Raw genomic sequence first — 23,495 nt, 5'->3', positions numbered from 1 at the left:
TCTTAGAAACCACTTTAAGGGGTTCTGTAGAGAATGTGAAGGAGTAGAAACATCTGAAACAAAGCTGAGTAGCCAGATGATGAGGATTTAGCAAATTGCAACCGAGCTGTATTCACTAACTGGTCCCCTCACAAAGAGCAGCAGCCTGTTCCTGTTAAATGGTAGAGGACGCTTATATTTGTCAGGGACTTTGTGGTTCTTTGTAGCTGAAATTGCTGAGTAAGTTTTGAGCTACCATAGTGGGGGGAAATAGGTGAGGGAGGGGTTGAACTGTTGAGTGCTGGAGGCACAAATGACTTTCACATGCTACCTGTCAGGCTGGTTGAGTGCTTCTTAGCTTTGGCTTCAGGTTGGAATCACTTGGGGAGCTTTTGAAATTACTAGTGCGCAGATCCCATCCTTGACCAATTAAGTCAGAATCTCAGAATTTGGGGAAGGGAGCAGGCCTAGTCATGAGTAGTTTTATTTTTCTTTTAAGTTCTTGAGGTAATTCTAAAGTGCAGCCAGGGCTAAAAGCCCTTTTAGCTATTTTAGCACTAGCCAGAAAGATGCAGGGAACATTTATTAACACGTATGTAAAGTACTTGCTAACTGTATAAAATAAATATGCAGGCTTTCTCATCCCTGCCTTCAGATAGGTGGGTTTTGTTTTGTTTTTTCTTTCTTTTAGCCAGTTGCAGATTCTAAAGAAGCAAATGGAAGGAGGTGGAAATAAAACAAAAAGAGGCCTCATGGCCTTCTTTAGGGAAGGACGGGGCACGAGGGGTGGGTAGGAAGCTTTGTTTATCTGTATTTCAGGAAGTGGAAAATATGGCATGTTCTCCATCTATCTAAATTATGTACCTTTGAGGGATGTGTTCCATTTGTGTCAAAATAATGAGGCATATAATACATTTCATTTAACATGTGTGGGAATTCTTTGCACAGTAATTAGCATTCCTTTCTTCAGCCTGTATTCAGAGGAAACATACCATTCACACCCTCTCTGTGTTCACATTTTCCAGTGCGTTGGAGAGCTTTTTTTCAAAAGAAATCTTTGTCCTTTTCCTAATAAGACTTGGATTATATTTGAAGAAATTTAGCATGTCTTTCTTTCTTTTTCTGGCAGGAATTGATTTTAAAATCAGAACGATAGAACTAGATGGAAAGAAAATCAAGCTTCAGATATGGTAAGTAAAAAAAAATATATGCACACAGCATTTCTACCTTAATCAGGAATTGAAAGTGGGAATTAAAAGGTGAATTGTGGTAAATTAGAGGTATCGTTCGGTAGCTAAAACTTCTTTATCAGAACCAAGGGGAAATGGGTAGGTATTCAAAGGTATCTTCACCAGGAGTGGGATGGTGAGCATGATATCACTAAGTCTCACAGCCAGGAGAAATTTGAGAGCTCATTCTTCCAAAATGCTAATTTTATAGGGGAGGAAACTAAATTCTAAAGCGTGTCAGTTATTTTTCCATTGTAGTTGTTGCAGCTGTGAAATCAGATAAGGCAAAGTAGTCAAGTGGTAGGAACCCCAAAGTTCCTACCCCAAAGTGCTGATCTGGAGTCCAGCCTCTAAATTGAAAGACTTGGAGTTATTTGCTTCCCTCCTTAGGGACTACTTGTCCTCATTTGTAAATTGATTGGTCAGACTGATGACATCTGAGTTCCCTTCCAGCTCTGATATTTTCTCATTTATTTGCATATTTCTTCTCCTTAAATAAAAAATGGGGAGCACTGCACTGGGGAATAAGGAAGGGAAAGGGCATGCCTGTCATCTCTCATGTTATAATTTGCAAGGCAAAGATCTCTTTACGATCAGCCAACTCCGACTGGTTAATTCCTCAAAACTTTGTCACACTACAGTGAATAAACAGGGTTCCTGCAGATGGCCTGGTTGGATATTTTGGGCTTGAACTCAAACTCTTAGATTTTTTTTTTTTAACCTCCTTAATTGCTTTCAGTGTAGGGCCTTCCATGGAGTCACATAGATTTGGAGCCTTGAGGAAGGTTTCTGATGATGTTTACTGACCTAATGTGTGACAATAACAGCAGGAGACAAAGCTTAGAAATTTAGAGCATCATAGACTTAAGAAGGAAGCAGGGCAAAATAATAAAGTAATACATACATATCAGCTTTCTCCATAGGCTGTTTTTCTTCTTTGAATTTCAGAACCGGGATAGAACTAGAACCTTATATTGAAATCCGCCAGCCTTTCTTTGATAGGAAACTGGGACTTAGAGTGGTTAAGTTCATCTGAAGGCATATGTCTGGGATAGTGATGGAGCTGGGACAACTACCCAAATCTCCTGGAACCTTGTGTCAGCTTCATGTATTAGCCTTGTATAGAGGTTCCCCGTATACTTCACTGGAAAACATTGTGTAGGTCACCACAAGCTACTCTTCTCATCTATTGGTATTTAATAAGAGTCAAATATTTTAAAGAAAAAAAAAATTTTTTTAAGGGGGAAGCAAAGAGAATCTCTGACTCTGTGCTGTACAGCCCTGATCATAGCAATAAGGAATGTTTCTAGGAGCCTGTGGGTAATCAGCTAATTAGAACCCCATGGCACTATTTATCAGTCCTCTTGGCAGCAAAGTAGTCTCCATTCAATCTTCATGGCCTGCTTTTAGGATGGTAGGGTTTCTCCTCCATCCTTGCTGCAGAGCTGGTTCTAAATCAAGTAGCATGTTAGAATCAAAATATGGTTATTCTGGGCTTCCCTGGTGGCGCAGTGGTTAAGAATCTGCCTGCCAATGCAGGGGACATGGGTTCGAGCCCTGGTCTGGGAAGATCCCACATGCCGCGGAGCAACTAGGCCCATGAGCCACAACTACTGAGCCTGCGCGTCTGGAGCCTGTGCTCCCAACAAGAGAGGCCACGATAGTGAGAGGCCCACGCACGGCGATGAAGAGTGGCCCCTGCTTGCCGCAACTAGAGAAAGCCCTCGCACAGAAATGAAGACCCAACACAGCCAAAAATAAAATTAATTAATTAATTAATTAAAAAATTTATTTTTCGCTGTGGTGCACGGGCTTCTCGTTGGGGTGGCTTCTCTTGTTGTAGAGCGCAAAGAGTAGCTCCCGCTCGCCGCAGCTAGAGAAGCCCGCGCGCAGCAACGAAGACCCAACGCAGCCAAAAATAAATAAATAAATAAATAAAATATGGTTAGTCTGCTCAACGGTGTTTGGCTCCTGTTTTCCTCATGATTTGTTTGCTGAGTCCTAAACAAGTGCCTGTGTATCTAATCCTGATCAGTGAGAGGATGGCAGGATAAGATGATGGTAGTGTGAGGCCAGGGCCTGCACTAAACAGCCAAGGCCTAGAATGCTTGAGTCGCATTCAAGGGTATGAGCTATTTAGTGGCAGAACTGGGACCACAGCCCACCTGAGCCTGTTTCCTCTTCTGTAGAACAAGGATGATGGTAATACCACCACACTGGGATGTGGTGGGCATCATTTGAGCACCATGTGAAAGTATTTTATGTAAGGTATACATTTTATGTAAGGTATGCATAAATGGTAAGGTATTTATTAATGTTTTAAATTTACTATATTTCCCTTAGGCCTTTATCTCATTTGGGTTTGGTATGTGTTAGATTTTTAGTATATTTCCACAAATGCTTCTTTTTTAGTGTACTTCCACAAATGCTTTTTTTTTCTTTTAAGAATATTTATTTTTCCCAGATATCAAGGAAATTTGACTTCCTTTATAGGGGTTGCTTTGGTAATGTAATTCGAAATGTTGGCATTTTTCAGAATGTATTTAGATGGTACGTCATCCTCCAAAAAAGCAAGAATAAATGCAAGTTGATGTAATTTTGAGGTATTGTTCATATTTTGAAGTCTTTGTCAACAATTGTGTGTTGAACTCCACGGTCTCATTTAATCACGGGCTCTAGAGCTGAAAAAGTTCTTGAGGAGACCCATTTTAGTGTGCTCTGCTGAGCAAATTCACATGGTAGTAAGTCCAGTCCAACTGCTTGCTTTGTACAGAAATCAGACTTTCAGTCAAGAGAGCAAAATGCCTGAATCATTGGGCATTTATAAAAAGGATTAGAACTGCCTCTAGTAGTCCAAGAAGTTAGAACTATTCTCTATTCTGTTCCTCATCTGACTGGCGAACACAACATTGCCAGTTCCTAGCAGGACCATGCATTTTCCTGTGGCTGCTTTTGTCATCAAGGTCCAAGTTTTTCACCCAAGTCATTGCGAGCTCCCGACAGGCTTCCAGAGGCACAACAGGCTCCCTTTGTGTCTCGTTCCCCATCTCCCTGAAACCACTGCATTTGTGAGCAGACCACAATTATATCTCCTACAGCTTCGAGTGTCTCCTCAGCGATACTGGTGATGACTTTGCAAACCACCCTCTCCTTTGTTTCACATTTTAGGGACACGGCGGGTCAGGAAAGATTTCGAACCATCACGACAGCATACTATAGAGGAGCTATGGTGAGTGTGTTTTAGGCTTTTGTGGAAGTAAAACATGAATGTTCATTCGTCAAGTTTGTAGGATTCAAGCTAGAGTCTAGTACATTGGAGAAAATAGATTTTTTGATGTGCAAACAAGACATTTAAAGGGGATTTTACGTTTTGTGTTTAGTAGCTGTGTACTCTGCCATTGGTCTTCATTATATTAATCATGTAATTAGCTTGGAGATGTCTTAGAACTCCTTCACACATTCTGAGTGATCGTATATTTTTGTGCTTTGTCCTTTTATTAATACCTTTGCCAAATCTTAGCAGACCACAAGCTCTGTGACTAAATATGCATTTCTTGCACCCTCTCCCCATTCAGCCCTGCCACCATCATCCCTTATCTCTCACCAGGTCCACAACGTCCACTCCTATTGGCTCATCCCTCTGGAGTCTCCTCCACCAGCATTCTGCCAGCTGGCCAGGAAGTAGCCAAATGATCTGTGACTCTCTGAGGCTTAGAATCTGGTGAATCTTGACTACCAGGTCCTTCTGTGCTATATCCTAGCCTTATCCTTGTTATCATAACCTCGTCACTTGGCTCTTTTCCGTCCTAAGATGCTTCATCTCTACAACCCATTATATTGTTGGCTCAGGGTAGATTCTGTGTGGTGCTGTGAGTACAGTGGTGAATAAGGCAGCTTAGAAGCTGAGCTCTACTGAACCAAGCCTAAAACGTCTGACCCAGAACAGGGCTTTATCTCTGGCTTTTAGGCCTAAGCCAGGTATAACTTGGAGCTTTAAATGATGATGAAACCCAATATGCTCAGAGAGTCTTGGAAGGTTGAACAGTTGAGATCATGTAGCCCAGCCTAGTAGACTCTGGGGTGCCAGCTGCCAACTTACCCAGCTCATTGCATGAAAGACCGTTGTGCTCCTGAGAGTGGTGTGGACGTGACGGAGCTGTAGGGGTCTTAGCTGTCCCTTTGCCGCAGGAAGGTGCGCTCTGAATCCACAGATCCCTCTATTATCATGCTGCTCTCCCTTCCTCCTCCACTGCCACTCACCCTCCAGTATTTGAGTGCCAGTGGCATCCCCACACAGAAGTTGGGGATTCCTTCTGGGAATTCCTTTTTGAAGCTCTACCACCTTGGGACTCTGTACCACTAACCATTTTATATGTATGTGTTCTCCACCCTATAATACTTTGAAGATTGTAAAAGGTCATCCTTTTAAGAAGGGCAGTTGTCAGCTACTCTCTACTTTGCTTAGATTGGAATCAAAGGGAAGGAACTTACCTTGTGTGGAGAAGTTTGTTTGTTTTTGATTTCCTCCAGGAAGGATTTTGGGGGTAAATAAGAACATCTTAACAGGGATGATTTAGAATAGTTTATAGGTAATTTTGATTAGAAGCATCTTATAAACACAGGCCTTTATATTGACCAATTTTTTTATTTTCTAGGAATGATGTATTGATACCACTTGCAAGCTTGTTTTCACTACAGAGTGGGCAAGAACACTTAGAATGTGGAGCAAGTGTCTTCCTTGGCTGTGTAGCTCTAGTTCATGGTATAAGGAAAGAGATCATTGAAATGTGTTCTTTAATTTAGATTTTATTTATCTACTGCCTAGCCTTTTTTTTACATTACTGCAAATAATTAGAAATTGTTGCTGTTCTAAGATATCTTGTCATTTTCATTTTGAAGGTAGGGATTTTTGTCTCTTGTTTTGCTGTGGATGCCAGTGCCTTACACATAGTAGATGCTCAATAAGTACTTGCTGAAGGAGTGAATCAGTGAACAATTTCAGACCTAGAAACAATCTTAGATACGTGTTCAGGAAATCCTACTCTACTTGAGTCTTGGATCCTGCATGTCATCTGTTCCAGTGGGACGTGGGGTCGTTGTGTTCCCATTTCAGCAGGTGGTGGTTCTGGCAGGTTTAGTTTGGTTGGCTCAGGTATGCAGTGTTTTGGTAAGCACAGTACTGAGTCTGACACCGTGGCAGCGTCCTTTGGTCTATTTCAAACTATTCAGCAACATTTGTAGGCATAGCAGTAACCCTGATGGACAATCGGGCTTTGGGGGGACAAGGGACTGTATCATTGCATTATCGCCATTTCTCAGTACTGTCTTGTGAACTCTTAGGAGGCTGTTGTTGTTAAAGGTATGTATACTAGATATATAAAGTTTTTACCTGGTATACCGGAACTTGTATTTCCAGCTGATTCATAATATCAATTAGCTTACAAACATAGGGAATAGTCAAAGGGTTTCTGCTACTGAAACCAAAGATATAAGTTAATAATTGTTGCCAATTATTGAGTCCAAGCTGTGTCCTGGATTCTAGGTAAAGTACTTTACAGATAATATCTCAGTAGATCCTCAAAAATCCAGTGTGGAAGATGTGCTGTCGTCATTTCCCAAACGCAGACTGCGAGGGATAAAATAACTTCTCCAGGATCTCCCAGGTAGCATGTGGTGGAGCCCAGACTTGATGCCTCTGACTCCAGAATCTGTGCCTTTAACCACTACACTGTGTTCGCACTTCCTGTGCTAACCACCCAGAGGGCTACTTGACAGACAGCAGTAAAGATCAAGGTTGTCCACATAGCCCAAAGGGAAGTAAAGCTCTGGCAATTTTTTGCTTAATTTTACTATTGTAGGTAGCTAAGCTGTTTGAATCAGGAATTATTCAGATTGCATTTTGAGGCTTTTAAAAATTATGATCAAATATATGTAACATAAAATTTAACATTTAAGTGTACAGTTCTCCACTTTGACTTTTTTTTTTTTTTTTAATTACCTTGGTAATTGTAAAATCTGCTTTACAGTGTAGCCAAAGTTAAACATTTGCATTTGAGGCTAGGAGGAGGGAGGATAGAGAAGAATGTTGTTTGTCATTTAAATTTAAATAATAATGTATATTTTTCTGGTTGTCAGAAGGTTACATGTAGTATAGAAAGCTTTGAAAATCCTAAGAAATCATCTAAAATCCCGCCACCATAAGAGATAGCTTCTGTTAACATTTTGCTATGTTTCCTGGATTCTTTTATCTATGTGTATTTTATTTGATTTATATTTATTTACATTTATATTTTGTATTTATTTACAAAGTTGGAAGCCAGACCCTGAAAGATTTTGCCTGCTATTTAAGGAATTTTAATAATGAGTACAATGGCGAGATACCAAAGGATTTTAAGCAATGAAGTGATAACTCTGGTACCCTTATGGAGAGTGGATTAGAGGAGGTTAAGAATGAAAGCAGGGAGACGTAAGTCATCCATGTAAAGGCTAATTGATGAGAATGTGAGTAAGGCCTTGCATGTGGGGTATCAGACTGTGGAAATGTGGAAGTTGTTGAGTCTACACGACTTAGTGACTGACTAGTGGTGGAGCAGATTACTCCCAGGGGTCTGCTTGGGCTGGCTGGCAGGGATGTATTGCCCTTCTTCAAAACGAGAGTACAAGGAGGAAGAGAAGATTTGAAGGGGACAAAGACAACTTCCTATTTCACTTAGTTGAGTTTTCGGTGACCACAGGGGCCATCTGGGAGCCGATGCCCTGTCAGTGTTCTCCAAGGCACACCTGACCCCTGTCTATGTCTTCGGCCTCATCTTGTGCCCTTCTCCCGGTGGATCTGGGCACTCTTGCCAAGCTGACAGTCTTTTACTCAACCTAGTAGGTTCCGGGCCTTCCTGGTGAGCAAGATATTTATCACATTTCTGCTATGTCCCAGGCACTGAGGGCTTCCCCTCTTCACTCCAGCCTCTACCCCTTTGCCCAGTTCAAGTCTACTCAGTCCTCAGGCCTTGGCTTTAATGTCATTTTCTCATGGAAACCTTCCCTGGGGCACCCCAGCCCCTCAGCCAGATTAGGTGAGCATTTTTTACTCAGAGTTCCTCATGCTTCTTCATAGAGATTGTCTAAATTATAATTAATTATATAATTATTGGTTCATTGTTTTCTTTGCTAGCCATCCATGAGAAGAAGGGGCCTTGTCTATCTTATTCACTACTAGTAGCATTTGGTATACTATCAGGCACATAGTAGGTGCTCACTAAATATTTGTTGAAATGGATGGACGGGGGGGGTGGATCTAGCACTTAGTACACAAGTGTGGTCTTGTGATACAGATTTTGGAATAGGTAACGTACAGGTGTCAGTTGAAACATTTAGAAGATAAACCGTTTAAAAATACTAGACATGGGGTCTTCTAAAATATGATGACGATGCTTTTCATTAAACTGTGTAACAAATGCATTATATTTTAAGTGTCTGTGATTTACTTAGACAAATAGTAACTTTTTTTAGTTTAGTAACATTTCAATCAGTTCATATAAAAAGAAATAAATCTAAAACCATATGGTTACAATCTTAGTATAAGAGTCAGAAACAAGATAATTTCTACTTAGAATAAAGAAGTGCACAACAGAAGCGATTACCTCTTACTCTCAATGTTACCTCTATTTTAACTTAAACATCCTTTTAGCTTCAGTTGGTGCCAGTTTTATTATATGAGGTCAGGTAGAAAGGGTGTATCACCTTTACCATAATTACTAATTCATTAAAGGTTAAAAGTGAAAAAAATGTTAACAGAGTATTTATTTACATGGTGAGACAATGGAAGATTTTATTTATTTCTGTTTCTCTGTACTTCAAATTTTTATTATAAATTCCTTTTATAAAGACAGAAAAAGGACAAACACAAGGTTTCTGGAGGAGAAGAGTACATTGACATTATATTCTTTAACTTTAAATGTATAAAGTACTAAATAACGGTCTTTTTTCCTCTTATAGGGAATTATGCTGGTCTATGACATCACAAATGAAAAGTCCTTTGACAATATTAAAAATTGGATAAGAAACATTGAAGAGGTATGTATGGAAAGAGAATGGATACTAGAGAAGAGTCCTGCTGGGTGCTTATAAAGGGCTCCTCTGTCTCCCTATCACTCAGCTGAGCTGCTAGGAAGTAGGGCGCGGGCAGGTCAGGCCCTCTGCTCTGAGGAGTGCCAGGGAGGGTGACATCTCTGGTACCGCCAGTCTGACTTCTCTGCTGGACTTGGGGGGTGCAGACAGAGGAGCAGTTTCACAGAATTTTAAACTTGGCCCTGATCTTGAAAATAATTTAATCCAAGCCCCCATTTTACACATGAGAAGACTAAGGCCAGAAAGAGGTGACTTGCATGTGCTCATAGAGCCTTTAAAAAGGAGAGCGAGGATTAAAACCTTGGTTCTCAGGTTCTGTCTGTTCCACCAGGCTGTTTGACGGGCAAAAATATATCTTTATTCCGGCAGTTTATCATTTTGCCCTTCTAACATTTTCTTCATCTTAGATATTTAAAATTTGGTTTAGTTCCAGTTTGATTGGTATGAAGATTTTTTAAAATGTCTTTGACATTTCAGAAAGAAATCTGACTCTGAAATAATTTCGTACACATTTATATTAACCTACGTGAATTTATTGTTTAAGTAGTTCAGAATCCAGAATACCTTCTGCATTGGCTCACTTAGTACTGAGGTTTTCTCCCTTCTTTGACGCAAACTAACATTTGGAAGTTTTTTTGTTAGATAACTTTAACTTTTATTTTTGTTTGTTCTTGTACCAAAAAAGACATGAGAATGACTGCAAGCCTTTGGGAAAAAAGTTTGCATGGACTCTTATGCTGTAGCTTTCCCCTCCTCTCACCTTTAAAATTTTTCTGTGAATCAGGCCTTGTGTTGAGTGAAAGATTATTTGTCTTATAATTAAATTTCTGGATCTGTTTCTGACAGGTTAAGATTTGCCTATTGAGTAACTGTGTTTTTCTCAGGTTGTTTGTGTAACATAGTGTTTTCTCCCTGCAGCATGCCTCTTCAGATGTTGAAAGAATGATCCTGGGCAACAAATGTGATATGAATGACAAAAGACAAGTGTCAAAAGAAAGAGGGGAGAAGGTAAATTTGAACTGAATGCATAAAGATTGGAATCTGCTCACGTTAAGCATTCATTTTCTTACTATTATTTAATTATTGATTTAAGTTTTAAAAACATCTATATTTTAATCTGTTAAAAAAACAACAAAAGGGTTGTAATCCATACTTGAATGGTATGAATTAGTATTCGAGCTCCAACTCCATATACTGTGTAGTCATGACTCATTCCTAAAGAATTTGCTGTTTTCTGGGAGATACAAATTGGTCCTTTTTCAGATTCCTGCAGCTTAGAGTTCAGGCTTTTTCTTCCGTATCTGTGTGTAAATACCCAGTTTTGAAGTTAAACCAGTTCATTCTCTTTGAAAAAAAAGTAGCAGGATAGGTGAAGTTTCAACAGTAATCATTTTTCAATTCATTTCTTTTTTCAGGAATATTTTACTACACATTAGATTTAGGTCATTATGGAGTTTTAAACTCTTCATTAAGCTATGGATATCATTTATAGGCATTTCTCTATTTTATGTCCTGCAAAACAAGAGTTTATTACATGTACGTATTCATTTCTATGACATTTTCCAAATTGACTTTAGAGGCTTCAATTTTTTAAGTCTTGGAATTTTGCTTTAGACTTTTTTTTAGTGATACGCGCAAAATGCATTTTGTTTTTCAATCTGACTGCGAACTTTTTTCCCCTAAAAACATTCACTTAATCTTGGTGTTGCACATGAACTGGGAACTCTTTGGAAATAGATGGAAATGTAGAAGAGTTCACAATTAGCCACAATCAATAGAAACCCAAGCAGTGAGTACTTAGTATTTTAAGCATTTGTTCTTTTATGCACCAATTTATTAAAAAATAATGAAAAGTTACAATAGTAACTGTTGGAGGTTTGTACTTTGGGAGCAGATAAAAGGGGTAAATGTATCCCAAATTAATGATAGGGGTGAATGTCTCGTAGGTTTGCTAGTGATTTTATTAGAGAACTACAGGTATAATAAAAAAAAAAGGGAAGTACTTAAGTTATGTTTTGAGTGGAAGTGATGCCATTTTACTTACTTGTGGTGATGAAGTTAGATATCTAAATTTCAAACATGATACAGTAGAAGAAAGCAAAGAAATTTGAGAACCACAGGAGTTCTGAACTAGGTACATTCCCTTTAGGACTCTGAAAAACCTAAAAAAATATAAATGCTCTATATGTTCAAGAAACTTGCACTGAATTTAAATGTTTCTCTTGTCTTTCAGTTAGCAATTGACTATGGGATTAAATTCTTGGAGACAAGCGCAAAATCCAGTACGAATGTAGAAGAGGTGAGAAGGAATTGTTTGGTGACTTGTTATGTAGTAGCATTAGTGTCTTAGGTGCCTGTGTTCAAGCAACTCTCCAAGCCTTGATATTTTCTGACTTAGTGAATGCCTTGTGGGAACTCCACTTCCATTCTGTAAATGTTTATGCTTCTGACTTTTATGTGGATCCTGGTTGTTGGATTTCTACCACCCGTCCTCCACATGGGATATATTAGATTGCTCAATTAAGAGTCACTGAACAGGGCTTCCCTGGTGGCGCAGTGGTTAAGAATCTGTCTGCCAGTGCAGGGAACATGGGTTCGAGCCCTGGTCTGGGAAGATCCCACGTGCTGTGGAGTAACTACTGAGCCCTTGGGCCACAATTACTGAGCCCTTGGGCCACAATTACTGAAAGCCGTGCGCCTAGAGCCCATGCTCCTCAACAGGAGAAGCCACTGCAATGAGAAGCCTGCAAAGAGTAACCCCCGCTCACTGCAACTAGAGAAAGCCCGCGTGCAGCAACGAAGACCCAACACACCCAAAAAAAACCAAAAAAGGGTCACTGAACAGAAGATGGAAGTTCAGGTTAAGTTTAGTTTTGCCCTTTGTTTGGGAAGCTGGAAATCCTGCTCTGGCCGACCAAGCACAGTGTCCTCTGCTCATTTATCATCGTCCATGTCATCCTACAGTAGCGTGTAGCACAGTCTTAATTACTTGCATGCCTGCACTCTCTCAAGAGAGAATTAAACTGTTAGCTTATTGAACAAATTCCCTTAGTGTCCATGTTTGAAGTCGATTAAGCATGATACATTTTAACACTATGGCATTAAGTAGAAATAAGAAAGTGTGTTTATCAGAGAGTAGTTTTAATAAGTTTTCAGTAAGTTAACTGTTAAGACCAAATTATCTAAGGTCTTCTAAGAATAGATTTTCTTTGCCAAGCGCAGAGTTGTTGATAATATTTTCTTTTTTAAAAACATTTTTAAAACTGATCATAAAAATAATACATGTACTATGTGTTAATACATGTAATTTATTTAACAATAAAACTGATGGTTTCATAAACATTTAATTTCTCAAGCTGTTCACTCTTCACCATGACACATGGCTAAAAATTGAGACTTAAGTGACTCGACTAGTGGACGCTGATCAGAACTTTTTCTTTCTTTTAAATAACTAACAGTCATTTCTTCAGGTTGGCTAATGGGTGTTAGGAAACAGGAAGCCTCTACTGATTTATTTACTCAAGCATAGATACGCAGAAAAATGCTTCCTTCTGCTTGCTACAAAAGGATTTCCTTTCATCAGAAAGAGGGGAGCCTCTTCAGTCAGGTTTAATGGTGGAGACAGGAGAAAAGCTTGCTCACTGAGATGGCCCACGTAGGATTGCTGCCACGGAGTGAGCTCTGTGCCCTGGCTTAATGGAGCAGGCTTCGGTCTCTGTTAGTCCTGTGCCCTGATCATACCTGTGACTTAGAGAGAGTATTGAGTTGGGAATTCCCTGGTCAGGGAACTAAAATCCCGCAAGCCGCTCGGTGTGGCCAAGGAAAAAAAAAAAAAAAAAGAGAAGAGAACATTGAGCTATGGAAATACAGACCTGGGGATTGCCCGAGCTGCTTATTCTGGCCAGGTATTCTGCAGAAGTTAGCAGTTTTCCCAGAGCTTTAACTTAGCCTCAAAAACTGAGATGGGCTTACTTAGAAACTTTGACTCACAGGTGACCAGTGTGACAGTGAGACACTGACAATGAGTGATAATAGTAGTTATCATATTGCTTCTTTTTGACTGGTTTAATAATAGTCCTTTTGCTGAACATTTTTGGGCATTAGGAGTGATTGGGAACAGACTGACATACCAGTGGTTTAGCATGGAGACAACTGAGGAAGCCTTAAGAGTCATGTAGAAACAAAGTAGGGATGATAGTTTTTTTAAAATTATTAATTAATTTATTTATTTTTGGCTGTGTTGGGTCTTAGTTGCAGCACAGGGGATCTTTCGTTGCAGCGGGCAGGCTCTTCAGTGTGGCAGTTGGGCTTCTCTCTAGTTGTGGCACACGGGCTCTAGAGTGCACGGGCTCAATAGTTGCGGCTCATGGGCTCTGTAGTTGTGGCACTTGGGCTCTCTAGTTGTGGCACATGGGCTTAGTTGCCCTGTGGCATATGGGATCTTAGTTCCCCGACCAGGGATCGAACCCCTGTCCTCTGCATTGGAAGGTGGATTCTTGTTTGTTTGTTTTTTTTTATAAATTTATTTATTTTTGGCTGCGTTGGGTCCTCGTTGCTGAGCGTGGGCTTTCTCTAGTTGCTGTGAGCGGGGGTTACTCTTCGTTGCGGTGCGCGGGCTTCTCATTGCGGTGGCTTCTCGTTGCAGAGCATGGGTTCTAGGCGCGCGGGCTTCAGTAGTTGTGGCTTGTGGGCTCTAGAGCTCAGGCTCAGTAGTTGTGGCGCACGGGCTTAGTTGCTCCACGGCATGTGGGATCTTCCCAGACTGGGAACCAGGCCTCAAACCTGTGTCCCCTGCATTGGCAGGCAGATTCTTAACCACTGCGCCATCAGGGAAGTCCCTGGAAGGCGGATTCTTAACCACTGGACCACCAGGGAAGTCCCAGGGATGACAGGTTTTAAAAACGTTTGGCTTGGGTTTGGGTCAAGAGGCACTAGGCATAAAATGCCACTGAGATTTGTCCTGCTTCTATTTCACTGATTTCCACGGTGGGGAATTTAGCTGAGCTGTAGGAACTGTTGGGATTTTGGAGTGTTGCGACACGGGAGGTTATATATTCTCAGGTATAAGAGGGAAAGCAATTTGAAAGAGAGGAGGTGGGGAATAAAAGGTGGAGATTTTTGTGAAAACGAATTTTAGAGCTATAGGGTAATTCATAATTATTCCTTCAGTTATTAAACAGATATTCAGCATCTCCTAGACCAGAAACTGTGCCCCACTCTGGGGATGCCCAGGAGCTTTAGAGCCTCCGCCTCCCAAGTGATCTTATTATACCCATAACTCAACAAGTGTCGTATTAGGAACTTGTGCCAGGTGTTATGTGCAGAAAATATTTGATGAACGACAGTTTGATTACACTGGAAAACCTTTATGATATGATAAATGAAAAATAAGTTACAGTAGTCATGTGTCTACTGTGATTGCAATTATGTTCTTTTCTCAATTAAAAACCTCAAAGTAATATATTTATATTTTATAATGAAATAATAAAAAAGGCTACATTTCTATTTTAAAAGATAATATAAACATATAATAATGAAATCTTTGGTTTACCTTTAGGCATTTTTTACACTTGCACGGGATATAATGACAAAACTCAACAGAAAAATGGTTTGTATGACATATAATTTTTATTTTCCTTATGCTGTTTTTAAATTTGTTTTCTTATTTGTGTTGTTTATTTATTTAATTAAAGGGATAGGCCTGATTATAATATATTCAGATTAACCCATTTTTTTCCCTGACTTACATTTTCACCTGCTTAAACTTTGATTCTTATTTCTGTTTCTTCAAATTTCTTATTTCTGAGCTGCAGCTGTTTCAGTTCTTTCCTCTGGCTCTTTAAGTGGTCTTTATTTTTATTATTTTTTTTAACATCTTTATTGGAGTATAATTACTTTACAATGGTGTGTTAGTTTCTGCTTTATAACAAAGCGAATCAGCTATACATATACATATATCCCCATTAAGTGGTCTTTAATTGAATTTTGATCAGAATAATTAAAGTAATAATGGCAAAATTAAATTTTTTATCTCTCTCTATATCAGTATATAATTATGATCTCAAAGTCGCTGAAGTTTGCTTAAATTTGAAACAATCTCAGTGATGAATCATTACGACATCCCGACATCCCGGAAAGTTTGGTTTAACCTGAATCTTGCATATAATTGTATACCTTATGTTACCAACTCTTCTTACCTCCAACAAAGGGGTTGCCTGTACCAGTATCTTAACATTGTTTACATTATTACCCTTGAAACTTTACACTCTTTTGGTTATAATTTTTTTGAACTGGACTTAGGAACTTCCTAATATGTGGTTAATATATTAGGTGCTAGCCTTAAAATATTTTTCCTATATTAACCCACCGTTTCCAAAGAAACAGACAACATCAGAGCTTAACTAGTTCCCTTCCTAATTAACCACACTACTGAGGACACATTTATGGCATGGTTAGATATTTTTTTATTTCTTAGATAATTGGGCTCAAACCATGAAACTTTTATTTCCTTGCTAACTCCATCTTCTGTTTTTTTAGAATGACAGCAATTCATCAGGGGCAGGTGGACCAGTGAAAATAACAGAAAACCGATCAAAGAAGACCAGTTTCTTCCGTTGTTCGCTACTTTGATGAACTCTTTCTGAGAGACTGCAGCTCACCTAGAGGACCCTTTCCTGCTTCTCTGAAAGCACAGGTCACCCAGCCTCAGAATCATCCTGCCTGGCTGCTACTGAGAGCACCGCTGAACCTAGACCTAGATTCTGCACGCAGAATGTGCAGTGGATTCCAGCCTCATGGCCCATCAAGATAACAGGCTTCTTCTTTCAAACGTGGAAGCAATGAAGTGGAGACACATGCAGGACTTAACTTGTTTTTCCTCTGTTTTATTGCGTGTTGCAGAAGCTGCTATCTTTTTCTTTTTCACTTTGCACATCAGTTGTTAGCCTTTCCTTGTTACAGCGCAATCTGAGATTCATATCTGCACACTTCTGTCTGATGAGGTTCTAGACAAATTTGCATTCGGGAATGTTTTAAAAAAGACTAGAACATTTAAAGCAGAGGTTAATGTACGAAAATTACAGCATATCTGGTCAGGTTCATATGGGCAAATGTTATTGCATTGATAGCATTTATTTAAGGGCTCTGATTTTCTTAAATAAAAGAGTCATTAAATTCTGATAAAATTTATCTTAAAAATTCATAAAAATGCCCATCTGTTCATCAAAGGCCACAGTTTCTTTATTTCTTCAGATTGTTTAGAGTTTTGCTTCATTCCTGACTTTTTTGCCAGAGTCTGGGTAGCTGAATAAATCACTTTTTCAGGTGATTTATTGATTACCTCTGCCTAATCTATTGACACTGCATTTGGAAATCACTTTAATGTCGCTTTTCTTGAGTTTTGTATTTGCTCTTCTTTCCTATGTTTGACCTATTATAATCACTCACCTAAAACATAACATATTTGAACATTGTTGTCTGTTTCTAAGTGTAAGCTTCTTAAACTGAAATTTTACATAGACAGACACACTACTTAGGGTTTTATTTCAGCATCTAATTGTTGTTCTGTCACATCAGCAAACATAATATATTTTTTCTTAGATTCACTCCTTAGCTGTTGGTTTAGTAGTAATGCCCAATTCTTATCATAATCCCTGTCTGCAAGAATTAACAAGAGTTAGATTTAGACTTAGTTCACAGAATGCTTACCTATAGGGATAGAGATTAATTTGTGGATATAAATTTCATAGAAATAGCTCTTGGTAATGGTGAAAATAATGATTTTTTTTTAATTTGGGCTTTTTTTTTTTTTAAGTAAGATTAATTAGACCTAGTGCAGCCTCTAGGAAAAGTCTTGCCTTTTCATTAGAGCAAATATGAGCATGGTTTCAGTTTTACAACAGCTGTTGTTGAATGTGTAGAACCCAGTTCCATCTGTTCAGGTGCATTGTTATAGAACTTGGTCCAGCCATTTGGGCCAAAGCCAACCAAAAAACTTAGCTGCCTTTCTCACCAAACACTGGTACTGGTACGCCTTTTGTAGATGAAACCGTCACATGAGAAAAAAAGGTATTTAGTGTTAACTTAATGTGCCAAATTCATTGTTGTTATTCTAGCCTTCAGTGTCATAACACAGAAGGGAGTAATAAAGAGGTGATTAGGAAATAATAATTATTCTTCCTGTTAGGCCTGGTTTTGTTTCACAAAGGTTAACATCATGCTTTATAGTTAAGTCCGGGAGTTGAAAGCGGGAATGGATTGCTTGTTACCTCAGAGAATTCTGCTTCAAATTAAGATGTATCATTAGAATACTTGGACCAGTCAACCTTTACTACTTGTTTGAAAACTTATGCACAATTTAGTGGCAGGAGATATATACCAGAGCTATTTTTGATGGGTTCACTAAATTTATTGTTCACAAATTTCAGTCTCCTTGATTTTTTCTTTTTTTTTTTTTTTTTGTACTTACTTATAGGCTTAAAGGCACCAGTTGGTGTCCCAGTAAAATCAGTAGTTCCTTGATCAAAAGTTGACTGTAAGTCTACCATCTGAAAATTAGATAGGTTTCTGGAACAAAAAAGATAATTTCTTAGAAACATTTTGTATTCACTGATTTTCAGAAAAAGATCCCAGCAGTTAAGCTTTCTGGATGGTAACAAGGTAATTTCTGAAAGGCAAGTGCTATGACACCAGGTATGAATGTAACTCTCTTAGTAATTTACCTCCAACTCTTTGGTGTCTTAACACTTTGGTTTATATCTCAGGGGTTGTCTGCAAACCAAAACTGACATATTCTGTGGTTAGCCTTTTTTTTTTTAAACAGAATGCTTTGCTTTTGTTTTTTTTTCCTTTTCTCTTCTGTTGTCTCACATGGGTTAATAACTAGTCTCCATGAACTTCCCTTTGAAAGAGCCTATGAAAGTTAGATGAGTCTAAAAGTGTTCTTTGAAGTAGCAGCAAACTGGGGGTATATACTCTGTTATATAGAAATAAATTGTCCTTGCTATTTTCTTACATTTAGCTTTGCTAAATTGTATATAATTTGAGCTAAGACCATAGGAGATTCACTTTCTGCATGGTAAAATGCCCCAATAAATACTCCACTTTGCTTAATAATGTACATATAGTGCATTATTTTTTCTATTTGTAGATGAATTTAGTGACAGATAATTGTCTGTTCCCTGCTGAAATCTAGTTTTGTGTGAACATTTTTGTGGTTTTATGGATAAAGGTACATGAAGGTTTATTGCAGCAGTATTAGTGGTTCAGTGGCTGCATTTTATTATCAGTGTGCTAATTTTTGACAATGATTGGGCTAGACCTTTTCAAATAGAGTCTGAGGGTATCAGACAATGAAAACGTGCTGTAACTAAGTAGCATGTAAATCAGTTGATTGTAAAGCGTTTCACTGGGAACTTATTTTAGCTATATTTTACTTCAGACAGATTATGAGAAAATAATCCACCTGTGCATCAGTTAGGAGGTGCTGCAGGGTTTCTTACTATTTACATGAACATTTTGTGCAGTCTTTGTTATAAATTTTCAGAAGACTATACTCTTTACTTTGAAGGACTATTTTTTAATTATACCTCATTTAGCTAATTAGTATTCTAATACCTAGTAGAAAAACAGTGAGCCAGTCTTTAAGTATCCAACACAATTTAGACTATATGTTTTGTTTTGAACTAAAGGCATCATTGGAAAAAGTAGCAGGTAGTTTAGGATAGAACATACATGTCATATCCAGTAGTGCAAAAAAAGTATTATCTTCCTGTCTCCATTAATAAATTTAGCTGTGCAATATAGACAAATGTTTGCAGAAATTTCTAAATAAGAGATTATAACTCCATTTTACAGGTTCTGAATGCTGAGAATCTGTATTAAGGCTTATAGTTTTTCCTGTGAACAGTAAGTGATACGTGTAAGCAGACTTCCTTTCCTAGTTCATGACTTAGATTTCTTTATAAATTTAGTTCTTAATCTTTAAAGATGAGCTTCTAAGCTTAAAATTTTAAAATAGCATTTCATTATGTTGGTTTACTTTTCTCTGATTTTAAGCACTCATTTCTGCTCTCAGATTTTTTATAATTTTTCTTTTAACAGAAAGGACATTCCTTTTTCCTTCTTGTTATATCCAAAGAAGGGGGTGGGGGAATGTCTAAAAATGAAATTCCTTGTCCTAGAGGGACCTAGATGGACAGGATATACTAATAAAATTTCAAATGCTAGCACAATTTTACAGTAGAATTGGTCTTTTTTCAGACTAATAAAATTAATGGGTGTCATGTTCACTATGAAAAAAATCTAAATGAAATTTACAGAAATGAAAATTAGCAAACAATTATTTTAGGGATATTTTCAAATTTTACTTCATTTTTTGAAATGCTTGTGCCGTACGCAATTGCATTTCATATTGCCAAGAACTAATAGAACTTCTTGTTTTATTTCTTACCTTTTTTTAAAATGTGAATTTAATTATAATTCATTCCTATGGCCTTACAGATGGGTTTTGTTTATTTGCAGCTGACACTGTCCCTTTAAAGCAAAATACTGTAAACTATTTGACTAAGATCATGCCCCTAATGGGAAATATCCGTTTTTTCCATAGAATCATCCTACTGTAAGTTTCAGCATATTTTACTTTTGCTCCAATGGCTTAATGTGAAAAAGCTCCTGCAGATAAAGTGGACCTGTCATGTTGTTAATCTTGTTTAAGCCAATTCATTAACTGTGTACTGATAATGATGATGTGTTTTTTTTAAGAAAAAATGGATTTTATTCCAGGTGAACTTTTTTTTACAATAATGTTCGTCTAAAATAAAAACTACATAATGAAAATACTTATGTCTCTCTGAAATGGATTGCACATTTTTTAAATGTTTCTTCTAATTTGCTAGGTGTGTGTCTCAAACCATGGTAGACTTGAGATATTTTAGCAAACTTTACATCTTACTTCGAGTTCTTTTTTTTTTTTGATGGGAAATTTTATTTATTTATTTTTAAACTGAGGTGTAGTTGATTTACAATGTGATGTTAGTTTCAGGTATACAGCACAGTGATTCAGTGATATATATATATATTTTTCAGATTCTTTTCCCTTACAGGTTATTACAAGATGTTGAGTATAGTCCCCTGTGCTGTACAGTAGGTCTTTGTTGGTTATCTATTTTATATATTTTAGTGTGTATGTGTTAATGCCAACCTCCTAATTTATCCCTCCCCCCCGCCCTAGAGTTCCTTAAAGACTGAGAAAAATGGCCAGAGCTCCTGCTTATTCTTAATTCAGCATACATTGAGGTTATTCTGTTATAGAACTGCAGCCTTAAATTGATTGTGCTTCCCTTCTTAGTCCTTGCCAGTTTAGTTTCTGTTGTTTTCACTTTCAAACAGCACAATTGGATGTCGATGTTCTGCCAGTGTTCTACCCCTGGGCTGGTGCATGTTCCCGGTAGCTTTTGCCGTTCATCCCCAGAACCATTTTGAACCTTCACTATTCCTCTCAAGCTTATTTTCCTTTCACTCTTTTTTTTTTTTCTTAAAGGTCAAGTCTTTTATTTATTTATTTTTGGCTGCGTTGGGTCTTTGTTGCTGTGCATGGGCTTCCTCTAGTTGCGGTGAGCAGAGGCTACTCTTTGTTGCGGTGCGCGGGCTTCTCATTGCGGTGGCTTCTCTTGTTGCGGAGCACGGGCTCTAGGCGCGCGGGTTTCAGTAGTTGTGGCACGTGGGCTCAGTAGTTGTGGCTCGCGGGCTCTAGAGCACAGGCTCAGTAGTTGTGGCGCACGGGCTTAGTTGCTCCGTGGCATGTGGGATCCTCCTGGACCAGGGCTCGAACCCGTGTCCCCTGCATTGGCAGGCGGATTCTTAACCACTGCACGGCCAGGGAAGTCCAGCCTCTAGGATCTTGAAAAGGTGAGGTTAGAGATTTTCCCCTAAAGCCTCTAGAAGGAAACTATCCTGGCCCTGACACCTTGATTTTAGCCTGGTAAGACTCATTTCATAATTCTGACCTCCAGAACTATAAGAGAGTAAATTTGTGTTGCATTAAGCCATTAAATTTGTGGTAATTTGTTTACAGCAACGATAGGAAACTAATACAGTTTTCACATTTGTATCTCTAGCTCCAGCCGCTTTCCAGAGGGCCAGACTTCAAAGTTGATCCGCCTCCTGGACACCTCCCCTTGAATCTGCTACAGGTACATCAAACAACATGTCTGAAATTCCAACTCAACTCTCCATCTTTCCTCCTTCTCCAGCAATTCCCACCAACAACTCTAAATCCCAAGAGGAGAAACCTATTCTTTCTCCTCCTCTCTCCATCTTGATAGCACCATCATCTGCCCAGATCCCCAAACAGTTAATCAACCTCCGAGCCTTACATGTACTAACTCCTTACTCTCTAATCTATCTCCTTGCCCGTTATTTTTGCCTCTTCGTTCAGGCCTCCTTATCTTTTGCCTAGATTTCTGCAACCTCTCCTAACCAGTCTTCCAGTCTCTAATCTTATTTTCCTCCAATCCAGTTTTCACAGTGCTGACAGGTTTTTAAAACAAGTCTTACACCCCTGCCAAATTTAATCCTCATAACCTTGGGAAAAAAAAAAAACTAAACTCTGTAGCCTGGCAAACAAAGTCCTTTGCGATCCCCACATCTTTCTTTCCCGCCTTAGATTTTGTCACTCTTTAACTCATATGTACCTTTTGAACCGCATCAGTAATTGCATTTCCCCGAACATAACATGCTTTGTCATTCCTTTCCTTATGCTCTTCCTTCTGCTGACTCCCTGCCCCTTGTCTAACTCCTCCTTATCGTTCAGTAACTTCTACTTATTTTCATTCAGTAAGGGTTTCTCTGGGAAGACTTCAGCCACAACCCATCCCTGGTTAGGAACTCCCTCCTGTGTCTGCCCAAAGTGTCACTCACTACCCTGGATTCGAATCATCTGTTTACTTTCCTTCCCCACTAGACTCTAAGCTCTTATAAGGTGGGGACCGAGTCTTTGGTTTTTGTAATCACAGTATCAGGCAAAGAGCCTGGCACATAGTATGTGTTTAATAAATGTTGAAAGAATCAGTGAACTTCAGTAGTCATCACAATCAACACGTTGCTGAAGAAAGCTAAGTGTAATTTAGGAGCTGTTTGGTTCTCCATTTACTTTTAATTTGAAGGAAGAATGGAAGTAAATTCATCAGTGCCTCAATAAGTTTGGCAATAAAAAGAGAAGCTTCATTATCTGGTTTTTATTCTGGCCCTCATCTTACACTATTTTAATCTTTGTTAAATATCTTACACTCTTTTATCCTTTATTAAATATAGAAGAATTTTCTTTTAATGAGATAAATCACCCAGCATGCTCTCTATGTATTGATAAATTGAGTAAACCCTCTCTTCCCCTTTCTTCATGTTTTCTACTCTCAAAATTTAGGTTTTCCAATATTAGTTCCAGGGATATATGAGAATGCCCCCATAGCAAGTGTGGATGAAAAATGTCGCATGCCATATCAGTAAACAAAGGATGCTGCGACCATCAAGCCCTCAGCCACTGCAGCTGCCCCCCAAAACTGCACCCAGAGGGGAATCAGGATGAAGAAAAGCAGGATACTGACCCTAGATAGCTAAGGTGCATATCAAAGGAATGTTTTCAATGAGCCAAGACTCTTGCGTCTTCCCACACATAGAAAAGTGCTAAATTCATTAACTTGAGATGTCTGGTTTTTCTTTAACAGTAATCGTCAGCTGCTCTAACCACCAGGTTTTGTTTTTGTTTTCAAAACTCCTATATATCTGGCTCCTCCCTTTGGCTCTTTATTTAGAGCAGTCCCGAGCCCTCAGCAAGTCGGCTGAATAAAACATAATTCTCAACTTTTAGGTTGTGCATTTTTTTTCAGTCAGTACAAGTAAAATTAATTAATATTAATTAATTTAAATATATATATACCTTTCCAGAAGCCATCACCCTTGATTTTTTCCCCTCCTTCACTCCATGTAGCTCATCAGGTCATTAAATTGTGTTTGCACAGTTCCTAAATCTCTTCAGTCTTTCTGCTTCTCTCCAGACTCCTGCTGTTTCCCTGATTCATCTGCAGATGCCAAAGACCTCTTATCTGAAATCCCATTTTCCATTATCTTTACAAAGGAGATCTGAGCCTGTCACTCCGAGCTTGGATA

General features: G+C 38.7%; 1 protein-coding gene across 1 annotated transcript in view; it reads left to right on the top strand.

Moving 5' to 3' along the window:
• RAB8B (RAB8B, member RAS oncogene family) overlaps window positions 1-20,159 on the top strand; it is a 68,027-nt gene extending 47,868 nt beyond the window's left edge. Inside the window, exons 2-8 of the mRNA XM_057544105.1 lie at window positions 1,109-1,169; window positions 4,377-4,437; window positions 9,201-9,278; window positions 10,251-10,340; window positions 11,566-11,631; window positions 14,890-14,940; window positions 15,870-20,159. Coding sequence (XP_057400088.1) covers window positions 1,109-1,169; window positions 4,377-4,437; window positions 9,201-9,278; window positions 10,251-10,340; window positions 11,566-11,631; window positions 14,890-14,940; window positions 15,870-15,962 — 500 coding nt within the window. The 3' untranslated portion in view covers window positions 15,963-20,159. The remainder of the gene's footprint in view (window positions 1-1,108; window positions 1,170-4,376; window positions 4,438-9,200; window positions 9,279-10,250; window positions 10,341-11,565; window positions 11,632-14,889; window positions 14,941-15,869) is intronic.
• Window positions 20,160-23,495: the final 3,336 nt, after the last annotated feature.

This window comes from Balaenoptera acutorostrata, chromosome 3 (assembly GCF_949987535.1).
Source record: "Balaenoptera acutorostrata chromosome 3, mBalAcu1.1, whole genome shotgun sequence".
Taxonomy (NCBI): Eukaryota; Metazoa; Chordata; class Mammalia; order Artiodactyla; family Balaenopteridae; genus Balaenoptera; species Balaenoptera acutorostrata.
This window is presented reverse-complemented; position numbering and strand designations above follow the sequence as displayed.